General features: G+C 35.6%; 1 protein-coding gene across 2 annotated transcripts; it reads right to left on the bottom strand.

Annotated features, from left to right (window-relative positions):
* Positions 1 to 685: 685 nt before the first annotated feature.
* On the bottom strand, positions 686 to 4,972 carry LOC112286229 (tlg2p-like protein a). Of its 2 annotated transcripts, XM_024527928.3 has the most exons (9): positions 4,784 to 4,972; positions 3,395 to 3,677; positions 2,973 to 3,062; positions 2,665 to 2,736; positions 2,183 to 2,260; positions 1,880 to 1,945; positions 1,616 to 1,696; positions 1,356 to 1,481; positions 686 to 1,173 (listed from the first exon to the last, which is right to left on the bottom strand). In XM_024527928.3, the coding sequence occupies exons 1-8, from the start codon at positions 4,969 to 4,971 to the stop codon at positions 1,371 to 1,373; spliced, it is 969 nt and encodes a 322-aa protein (XP_024383696.1). In that variant the 5' UTR covers position 4,972; the 3' UTR covers positions 686 to 1,173; positions 1,356 to 1,370. The 2 variants fall into 2 exon arrangements, with proteins under 2 accessions (XP_024383696.1, XP_024383695.1); XM_024527927.3 differs by having other exon boundaries at positions 686 to 1,481.
* Between the last annotated feature and the right edge of the window lie 6,821 nt (positions 4,973 to 11,793).

The raw sequence follows: 11,793 nt of genomic DNA, 5'->3' as shown, positions 1-11,793 counted from the left end.
GCAGAGATGCACAAACTTCCCCAGCTTTGAAAGTGATGCTTTATAGATGATGGATTTATTGGAAAATTAAATGAAATTGCAGCATATACTGAAATCTGTAATTAGTGCATGAAAAATCTGAAGTATACTGTTTCTGTTCAGAGCGGAGCATTCACGGGGGATGTCTGTTTCTGTCATTTGTTTCTAATAAGATGCAATGATGAAACCACTAGCTTGGGTACTGGAATGGACTCGGAAACGATGAGGTTCTAAGTAACACATACGCACAAGCCTTGTAAGTAATTTTGACCAAAGACCAGACCGGACCAGACAAGGCCCCCATCGCTTACGGCAAAGAGCTGGGTGTTTTCGGCACCAGAAAAAACCATGATTAGTAGAACACGTGTGTGACTCATTATCACTTCAACACATGAACCCTGTCAAGATTATGAAAAGAACCTCCCTAACCACATAAAATCAACGCAGCCAAGCATCCATTAGTGTTGGTGATATAAAGCAAGGTTTTGTATTCAGGTGGCTTGCAACCCCAGCTAACTCAATGAAGCAGAATGGGGGAACAAATGAATAGCCAAAAAAAAGAAAAAAAAAAAAAAAAAAGAAAAAAAAAAAACGAGACCTTCTCACATGCTTTCGCCCACTTGCAAGTCTTCGTCAAACTCATGTCCAACATAAGCTTCCGACAGTGTACTTGAAGAGTTATTGTACATTTTGAAGAGAACAAATGAGGTACACGAAGGAGCGCCAGGTATGTCAACTATTGTCAATCATCCCAATTCTCCCACAAGCATCTTGCTATACATGCTTCTGGAATCCAACCTCAAGGTTTCAGAGCTCCACATAGTTCCAAGTCCGAGCATATCCTCAGCAAAAGAATGCAACACTGAAAAGGTGCTTGAAAGTCGAGAAAATTTTCCACAAGTCTGGGTAATGCTCAAATCAACAGCTCAGGCGAGGTTGACATACAAGTCCACAGCTGCTGGAAGTGGGCAAATCCGAATACGTCAACACTCCAGTCTCAAACGCTTTGAACCTAGAGCACCTTCCTCAGAATACATGTCTGGTATTACACTCTTCATTCCTCCACTCCAAGACAGCCATTTCTTCAAACCCACCGTGCCCTAGGCCAACGTGTTGGTGGGGTAGATATCACAGTATATCACTCCAAGGTATGTCCTGGGATAGCAATTACCTTTGATCATTGCCCTAGTCAACATGTTGAACAAGTGAGCCATTATAAAGCTAAATGTGTATGCCATTCGATGTGAACAAAGTTTGCACACCCCAATGTGGTTCTCATTCAAGTGCTAGCATCGGAGATGCATGCGAATAAGAAGCTGCTCACAATACTTGCCCACCTAGAGACCACCATGTCAGAGTCCAATGATCTTTTTCAGGACGTAAATTATGAGCATGGCTGCACACAGAACAATGAGCACCAATATACATGTCACCATGCCTCCTCTTTTCTGAGTCTCCTCTGCCTGCGATCATCCAATAAGCCAGGTCATTTATCGGTTTTACATTATAAAAACTTCTGCAGCATGTCCAAATTTCAAAACAATGCTAAACTGCCTTAAAGTCCACTTGAGGAGATAAAAAGCATCGAGGTTCCCACCTTGACAAGTTCTTTCACCCCCTGCTCCACGGAGGCAGCAACATTGGTGATGTTGTAATCTATACGATCGACTATTGTTCCCTGTTGATATCGAGAACGTGATACAGAGCCAGTGAGAAAAAGAAAGAAAGAAAGAAAGAAAGAAAGAAAGAAAGAAAAGGGAGTGATATTGGAATGATGATGTTTCAAAGTTGCAACATGCGCAAAAGGAAAAAGCTAGAAAGGAACAAAATTAGCTATGATTCTCGTGCTTAAGCCTCACACCTGGTCAATGACGAGAACTGAAAGGTCCTTCATGATTTGTGCTAAGTCATTAACAGACTCCACAATCTGAATGGACATCAACAAGACATGAATGTCAGGCGCACTTCTTTAATTCAAAGAGTGCATTCACCATACCACAACTGCCTTTATTCGTAAAATTAGAAAGGGTGTTCACTAAGAAATCCATTAAAGAAAGGATCCCAACAGAAACTTCCCTATAAGCACGTGCCTTATCTTAAACACAAATGAATAAGTGTCACACTGAACCATTATGAAGCAGTCATTTCCAAGAGACTAAGTTACCTGACTAATTTCCTTCTCTCGTTCAATGGACAAAGCTTCATTTTGTCTAAGTTGTTGAAGATGTTGATTCGACAAACTCTGTAAACAGAGCGTGGAAAAATGAGAAATCACATCATAGCTTATAAAGACACATTGCTCCAAATTCAGGCTCAGATTCATAGCTCAAACATTAATCAGACCAACTTCTCTAAAAATATTACTACAAGACCTACGAAATAAGTCTAGACCACCTAGAAGCTCGAGTCCGAGGATATTTACACAAAGTGCCCAAAGCAAGTCATGCTCGTACGCTTCTGGGTAACACTAATACAAAGAACTCAGTTTCACATTTGGCTATTTCAGACAGATCTTTGGTGATCCAATGAACGTGCCACTAATGTGTTCTACTTTGACCTCATCACAAAAACAGACTAAAAGCAAGATCATTGCGTCAAATTGCATCACATCGCTAATACACAAATGAATTTTATATTGGTAAGGACCTGAGAGAAGTCATCATCTTCGCTCAATTTTGGCTGCTTTCTCAATCCAATCCCATCGTCGACGGCCTGTCCCTGATTGATTCGGCACAAATTGAAAACCCAATCAAACACAGACATGCTCCACGTAGAAGGATTGCAAGTGTATACGATCTCATACCATGTGAAGGAGTATCTCCAGGCAAATCTCTCTATTATGTTATTTTATGCAATGTTACGCCACTGTTTAAAAAGGATAGATTCCAACGACTGTGTCCAAGAATAAATCAAAGAGACAGATGATTGAGAGATTGGAAGGACAAGAAAAGCACCTCTTGCTGCCGTTGCAATCTGTTCAAATAACCTTTCTGTTGCTTCCGAAAATCCATGGACAAGGTTTGCAAATCCGTTGCTAATGATCTCTGAATGAACAAGGAAGAAAACGGGAAGAAAGTAATGAAATGACCAACTGCAATAACAAATTTTGAAGGTTCGATGTGATACATGGCATCACTCTTTCCCCTAACGGAGTTTTAGAAGCAATTCTGCCTTCGTTTGTAATTATGCCTACGGATATTTTCCTGCGGCTTTCATCATCGACAACATAGGAGCAGGCTGTCTATATTAGACACCAAGCACCTGAACTTGATCACCAACTCACCAACCTCTGGTTAAAAGGTAACGAGCCTGATAGATTAAATAACTACATACATATACTTATAACAATCGCTGATGCGCAAGGCTACAAACTTACTTGTACATTCTTGCGAATACTAGCATCTTGTTCACTCGGGCCCGAGGGTCGTGAAAGCTGCTGGAGCTTCTGCTCGCACTTCTTTAACAACTTGGTGATTTGCTGGGACAACAACTCAATAGTATGCTCCTCCTTAGAAAAGTCATCAAATGAAGGCATCAAAGCGCGACTATGTGCTTTCGCTAGCTCCGCCATTTTCGACCGTGCCCGTTGCATATCCGCAGAGACTTGGTCTGATATATCGACCCAACCCGGCGGTAGATTCAGTGTTGATGACCCCGCACTACAACCATACAGCCATTTAAAGCAAGTAAGTACACTATAGACCAGCATTCAACCAACGGCCTGCAAGAGAAAAAAATTCTGAAGTATGACTTTTTTTTTAGGTCCACAAGAAAAATATAAAAAATAAAAATAAAAAATACACTTTCAGAGGATTGGAATACGGGTCGAGAGCAAATATCAACTCTTATCCAATAAAGCTTAAATAAAATTCAAGTATTCTAGGCAGGCATCTAAATCGACGGCAATTGACAAGAAGATGTATGATAGAATTGTTTCGTTTACTGAATCAAGCTTTCCATCACGACTTGTTAAGAACGTGTTTATGCATACATATACACCAAACGAGAGAGAGAGAGAGGATTCCCGAATCCAACTACGACGTAGAAAAACATCAAGACTACTTAACTCGCCATGGACCTGGAGAATGATCGAAAACGATTCCCAAACCCTAATCCATTAAATCATTTGTTGAGTGTTATCGTTCTGACTGGATGAAAGGAAGATATCCAGATCTCCACCAAAACATTTCATACGAAAATACCCTCAATTTTCACGATAGAGCTTGTGTACCAGTCGCGTATCACTACGTAAATTTAAAACTGTACTCAAGCTGACCGCGCTTCAGTCCAGTCATCGTTATGCTTGGAAGGCTGAACAATACACAGGCCATGAAACCGTAGCATTCGTGATATATTTTTTCTGCAAATTCAAAGCAAAATATTGCAGCTCTTCTCTTCGTGCCTTAGCTGTCAATTAAGTAAAAGATCACAATATTTTCACTGTCAACTTAACCACCTTGCTGACCCAGTGACACTAGAAATTCCTCAAATCTAATTCACTCCTTCACACAATAACACAAACCTTTCTAACTTGATGAACATGAACATACTCTGCTACGAGCGGGTCTACATCGCGCATGCAAATAAACCAAAATCGAAGAATGAACCCCGGGTACCCAACCTCAAGATCGTTGACATGAACATCCCTCCACTTCTCTCAACGGGTACAAAGATCTAACCCTACTATAGAGACCATATCATCTAACTGTAATTTCCAACTACTCGTAGGGTTTCAGAACCACAGAAGACGACCAAGAGTACACACCTGAGGCGATCGGCATCAAGGTCTTCCCCAACAACGGCATTGTAACCCCGGGGCCCGCCTTTGAGCAAGGGCGCTTCCACAAGCTCGATCGCCCCGCCGTGGCGAGACGAGGCGCCCGCAAACGGCCTCACAGACCGCAAAGCTTGACGGTACTTCCGAAATAGCGCAGTCTGATTCCTCGTCGCCATCTCTGCTCCTCCAAAAACTACACCAATGCCCGGTCCGTCGTCCTCCACCTACATAATCCACCACACTCCTCCTCCTCCTCCACAACCCCTACCCTGAAAATCTCCCACCCAACCCTAGTACTCTAACTCGTCTCCTCCACCTGCCAACCCTCACCCCCGCATCGAAATCCTGATGCAAACCCTGCACGATCCCCTCGAAACTAAATTCCGTCACGGGGTTCACAACAGATCCCTCGTGGTGAGCCGCAGCGTGGCCGCGCTCGCCCACGTCGGGCCGCGTCGTCGCGATTGCGCGCGTGTCTGCACGTGTAAGTGTCGACGTCGAAGATGGCAATTGGAAAGACGCGAGGGAAGAGCGAGAGGAAGACAAATAGGCGAGGAATTGAGCACGCATTGTTCGCGAGATAGAGTGCGAGGAGGAGTGGAAATGAGTGAGAGAGAGAGAGAGAGGGAGAGTGTGAGAGCGGTATGAGTGTGAGATAGTGAGCATTGGATAGTGAGTATTGGTTAGATGCTGCTGTTGAGACGGGGCACCATGGATCGGCACCATGGATCGATCCAAACACTTCCTTCCTCCCTCCCTCCGCTGCTAATAAGAGGAGGAGGGCCATATCTGCTCCTTCTTCACCTCCTTACCAACCCTGCTCTGGCTATGCCTCGCGGTCATAGGTTCCATCCTCCTTTTGCCATGCTACCCCCCCCCCCCTTTCCCTGTTTCTCATGACTCTGCTTCTTCTTCTTCTTGTTGCCTTGCGCTGCAATGCATTGCAGCTACTCCATTGTTGGTAGAATTTGATTATATGTGTGGGTGTATAGATATAGTAATAGGGGTGGATTCTACAGGAGCCAGTGGTGAACAGATATAAGGATGCCTTCTCATTTGTGAAATTTTAAATTTGGTTGCATTGGACCGAGTGACGTGTAATGTTTACAAGCAATGTTTCTGATATAGGAATGTTGTAGTGGAAATTTTGAACACTGTTTTGTGCTCTGCGGCAGAGTTTATTTTTTAAAAAAATCTGCAAATCATTTAATATCTTGATTTCATCACTTAAGTATATTTTCTAAGCTACATAAGAAAAAAGAAAAAAGAAAAAAGACTCATGAGTATTGTATGCATTGGATGAGTCCATAATTATATTTAGAGACAATACGATTAAACAGTAAACATTGAAAATTAGTAAAAATAAAATTCTAATTTAAAAAAAATTTATGGGGTTAGAATGCTATAAATAATTCTAAAATCTAACTGATTTTTAGTGATGCATATCAAAACAAGGTTTATCAATTTGTTCTAGTGTTGGTTGAATGAAAATATTTTAAAAATAAGTTGTTTACAATGCCGACAGTGAATACTTTGAACGAATTTATTAATAAAACGATTGTATTTAAAAGATTAATTATTTGGGAAGTATTGAAAAAAAAATTGGTTCAGAAGAATCACGCTACATGATAATAATAACTCCTTAGCTATATCTATCGATATATATATATATATATATATATATATATTCACATGGATCAAAATCTACATAATTGACACAATTTGTTTACGATATTTAAATAACACATATACATATATGTATTTTATACATACACGTCCACCGCATCAGGAACCAGGAGAGCAGTGCAGCATTTCGGACACTTCGGACTCATCTGGGATCACAGGATTTCGGAGGCCAAGATTCTTGTGGAGTTGTGTCGCTCAAGGGAATTGAAACGTGCAACGAGGACGTGAAACCCGTCGCCGATCACACGAGTCCACAGAGGGTGTGATAGTCCAGCAGTGGTTGTGAAACCGTAGACCCTCCTCCAAAATAGGCAAGCAATCCCAGCAGCTGGTAGTGGCGTTGGCGGCAGCGGTGGTGCTTGGTGCGGTCATGGGGACGCAAGTGGACGCTCAAAGCATTCCTGCGCCGGCTCCCTCCATACGAGGCCACGGCCCATCTCAAGCTCCAGCTGCTGTAGACGAGCTTGGCACCCAGCAACACCCCCGAGTCCGCTCCGCAGGGGTCGCCCATGTCTGATCCAGTGGTGGCTTCTCCGGCATACGCTCCCAGCTCAGGCTTCCAAGGCCCATCCCTAGCTTCTGTACCGGGACCCATGTCGGGAGAAGGTTTTTGACTTCACTCATGTGGCTCTCCTAACTGAGCTCGTGAATCATTTTTGTAGCGACATATTCTTGGGAACACTCGCAGTTCCAGTAGTGGTAGATGTAGATGTAGGTGAAGTGAAGCGTTGTGGGTTGTCACGTCGAAGTGAAGCATTGGTTGGCTCCACAGCGGATCATGTATACATTGTCATTCATTGTGAAGAAGAATGAATCAACATCTGAAACGAGTTCTGCTTGCATGGACCGACCGTGGTGGTCGTGGAAAGGCGGCATCATCCTGGCATTACCCCCTCCTTAATGTTTGGCAAGCCCCAGAGCATGGGGCTTTGAGTCTGATAGAGGCACACGAAGTACAGCTTTCCTCCACAGAAGAGCATGTACATCATTCAGAACAAGGAGCTTTAGACAGGGAAATACGAGACTAGGTATCATCTCATAGACTGTATGTGTGAAAATCATTAGCTAATGTTAACAAAGTTGCTATTTTATTTTGATAATTTTTCTTTCTTTTTTGCTTTTGTACATGAAAAAGGATGATCGAAATTGGTTTTTTGTTTGGCTTCATAGAAGTAGGGGAATCATGCTAAGCTCTACCACAACGTTTGTTTGATCAATGTAGATTTTTGAATTATAGAACTAGGTGGATAGTACTGTTCACATTACACAACTGTATATTTTTTTTGAAGTGATTTTGTTTTTCTGTTTGTAAGAAAATGTAAAAATGCAATGATTTTTCCAAAAAAAGAATCAAATATTCTTATTAATAAAGACAAAATGTTATAAATAGAAATTGAATTATTCAAGTTATTATTTGATCTTTTTTTAATAGTTATATAGTTATATTATATTATAGTTATTTTATACAATATAATATAATATAACTATATAATATACAATATACAATCACATATATACAATATAATTCATACAAATAAAAATAAGTTAAATCTTTGAGATAGCCAAAAATAAAAAAGTTACTACTAATACCAAAAATATTAGAAAGTCTTAAAGCAAGATGGATATCTAAAAGAGGCATTGACAAGATTATGGATAAGCTTAGAATTACTTTTATATATATTATTTATTTATTTATTTAATCATTTTTAAAGAATTTATAATTATCTTTAAATAAAATATTTAAAGTCACATAAAATTTAAAAACGTAAATTCATTGATTATTAATTTATAATATTTTTAAAGCTAAATTTATTAACTATTAATTATAAATTAAAAAATAAACACATAAATATTTAAATTATATCTACTTATATATAATACTTAATCAATTTAATTTTTTTATATATATTTTTTGGATTTTTAAGATTTAAAATAAATGCCTAAGTGTCAAGGACAAATATTTGATGAAGGCAAATAAACAAGTGAGAATTTTTTCAAGAAAGATGATAAAATAGAAATAAGAAAGTATGCATATTGAAAAGAAACTAGAATGGCTATTGTCAAAAGACAAGAAAACTAGAGATCCTTAAAATTAGACTAGAAGCAAAAAAAAAAAAAAAAAATTGATAAGAATAAAAGAAAAATGCTTAATTCTTGCTTCTATATATATTATCTACCTAATAGCTATATGGCGACATTCTATAGGACCTCCAACATATGTTTAATTTGCAAGACACATGTCTTAATTTATAAGGTAAGTTTCTTATATGCGTGTCATATTGTTAGCTTGATAACAAGCTACTAATACATGCAATATATGAATAACTTATTGATTAAGTTTTTAACTTATCGATCACAAATAGACATACATAAAAATGAAACCACATATATAAAGCTTCTAAGAAGCTTTTTTAGAAGTTATTATGAAATTAATCTATTTTTATCTATTTCTACTTATTCATATTATGTAGATAACTATTAAAATAAATATGTATGTCCATAACTTAATCCTCCCTTTTAGAGACAAGTTCTACAAAGAACAGTGATTACATATTAATGAAGTTTAAGATGGGATGCATTATATTTGTCACATATTTTGATTGTTGTTTCCTTTGAAAGTAGTTGATAGGTCCTGTTAGCCATCAATAATATCTTATTTTAGGACAAAAAACTACTTTGTTATTTCATCATTATTGAGGCCTTCATAACTTCTTTTGAATAAAATATTTGTTACACTATCAAAAGTCATTCCTACCTCTAATAAAAAGACCAAACATTAGAAGTCTCTTTGAAGATTGCGATATCAAATGCATTATATCTTCCTATCTATTTGAGAAAGAATTATTTTTGAGGGTTTTCATCTCGATTATATTGTCTTGAAGATTGTAATAATCACAATATCTTATTCAATAAGTCAGCAAATGATAGTTCTTCAGTTGAATCTACCAGTTGTAGATTTTCTATCTTGTTACCATTACAAAATACAAAGAACTTACAATAAATGATAGAAGATAAAATATAATTTCTATTGAACATCTTTTATTTTATAATAAGAAATTGGTTGATTTTTAATCTTGGTTTTGATAGATATTATTGATAATTTTTTTAATCTTCTCTATTACATATGGAAGATTTTTTGTTGGCTCTTATATATGTTTATTAATATAATATTTGTGCCAATAAACAAGATATTTTAACCTATTTTGGTACCACCTTAAGTCTAAAACTTCTTCAACCTTGAAGTCTTGATTACTATCTATTTATATAGGAGGAGGTGGTATTTATCTTCTTATAGAAATATTCATTGTCTTATATGGATCAAAAAGAGATATATAAAATATAAGATGAATCTTCATAGAATCTAATAGATATAATTGATAAGCAATTAGATTGACTTGTTCACTTATAGAAAATGATTTAAATCTACTGTAATCTAATTTATTATAAAGATAAGTAGTCTTGATATTATAATGAAGTAATCATATTTTACTGCTAATGTATAATTAAGGTTGTTTTTTGTAACATACATCTACATTAATCTTTTGTTGTTCTTGAGCTTCTTTTAAATGTGCCTTCATTGTTGTATGTAGTTCAAATAAATAATTTGTCAAATCTTTTGCTATAGAATTATGAATTTTTATGAAGTCAAAAGTATCAAGTTATAGATGATAACTATAATTAATAAAAAAAGGTATTTATTGAATAAAAGAATGTATTGTATTATTATAAGTAAATTTTGCTAGTGGTAAAAGAATTGTCCAATCATCTTGTTGGTAGATGATGATACTACTTCAAATATTATTTTAAAACTTAATTTATATGCTTTGTTTGTCCATCAATTTGAAGATAAAAAGCCAAAAATAATTTTATATCTAATTTAAAAATCTTCAAAAGAATTTTTTAAAAACTTGATACAAATTGAGTCACCCTATCTAATATGATGTCTTTAAATAATCCATGATAGTAATAGGTACTATCAAGGAAAATCTTAGCTATTTCTTTATATATGATAGATTTTGTGTATGGTACAAAATATGCCATCTTGATGAAACAATCTACTATTACAAATATAAAGTCAAATAAACTTGAGACTAAAAAATCCATAGAAATAAAAGACCATGGTTGTTCTAGAATAGATAATGGCTAAAGAAGTCAATAAGATTGATGATAAAGAATTTTTGATCTTAAATAGATATCATGTAATTATACAAAATCTTTGACTGCATGCCACATTTGAAGCGAAAAAATCTCTAGATATTAATTTCAAAGTCTTATTGTATTCAACATGTTATGTTGTTAGGAAGTCATTAGAAGCTTGAAGAATACATAATCATGTTTTATCTTTTAGAATATATAATTAATTCTTAAAATAGAATAAATTATTTTTAAATTTAAATTTAGAAGTATTATGAGATTTAAGATTTTTTTATAATATTTTAAATAAAAAGATCAAAAGATATACTTGACTGAACTTGCTTAAAAAAACTTGAATTAATAGTTAGTTTTGATTTCATTGTTTGAAGATAAAATTGCTTTGGCTTTAAAAACATTATTTGTTATTGACCAAAAGCCATATTTTTTTAATGCAATATAAGATTATTTAAAAAAAAAATCTAATGTTTTATTTTTTTTTATTTTTTTGAGTAATAAGAAATCTTAAATTCAAATCTTAACAAAGACATACTTCAAAAAACTTGGCAATAATTCAAAACATAAATTGATATAAAATACTTAAGGTTCTTGTGATTCATATGCATAATAACTGAATTAAAAGTATCTTCTAGATAATGGTGCTACTCTTAAACTAAATCCACAATTGAAGGAAGCTCTTTGTTGTAGATTTTATAATTAATCATGACTATTAAAAATTTGCTAGAATGAAAAGCTATTGGATTGAATTTATCATGTACTTCTATTTGTGATAACATTGCATATAAAGCAAAATCTCATGTATATGATTCCATAAAGAATATCTTAAAAAAGTCAATGCAATACAATATTGGTATAAAAATAACTGTTCTCTTTAAGGCTTTAAAAGATACTTGAGCTTCTTTATTCTACTTAAGTTTGTCTTTACATGTTAGACATGTAAGGTGAGCCACAACTTGAAAAAATTTCTTAATTAAGATTCAATAATAATTAGCAAATTTTAAAAAATATCACACATCTATAATTATTTTTAAAATCTTCCAATCTATGATAGTATGGATCTTTTTAGGATTGATCATAAAGACATCATTTAAAATAATGTATCCAAAGAAGTGAACTTGAGTAGTATTAAATATATATATATTTTTTATCTTAGCATAGAA

This window comes from Physcomitrium patens, chromosome 9 (genome assembly GCF_059467195.1).
Source record: "Physcomitrium patens ecotype Gransden chromosome 9, ASM5946719v1, whole genome shotgun sequence".
Lineage (NCBI taxonomy): Eukaryota > Viridiplantae > Streptophyta > Bryopsida > Funariales > Funariaceae > Physcomitrium > Physcomitrium patens.
Note: the sequence above shows the minus strand (reverse complement) of the source record. Positions and strands in the feature narration are given on the sequence as shown.

What these genes read in the sequence shown, in the direction of transcription:
- LOC112286229 (XM_024527927.3), bottom strand. Translation starts at nt 4,971, where the DNA reads ATGGCGACGAGGAATCAGACTGCGCTATTTCGGAAGTACCGTCAAGCT. An exon ending in GTATTCGCAAGAATGTACAA is followed by an intron (nt 3,063 to 3,394) that starts GTAAGTTTGTAG and finishes TTGTTCATTCAG; the next exon opens with AGATCATTAGCAACGGATTT. An exon ending in GAGAGAAGGAAATTAGTCAG is followed by an intron (nt 1,946 to 2,182) that starts GTAACTTAGTCT and finishes ATGTCCATTCAG; the next exon opens with ATTGTGGAGTCTGTTAATGA.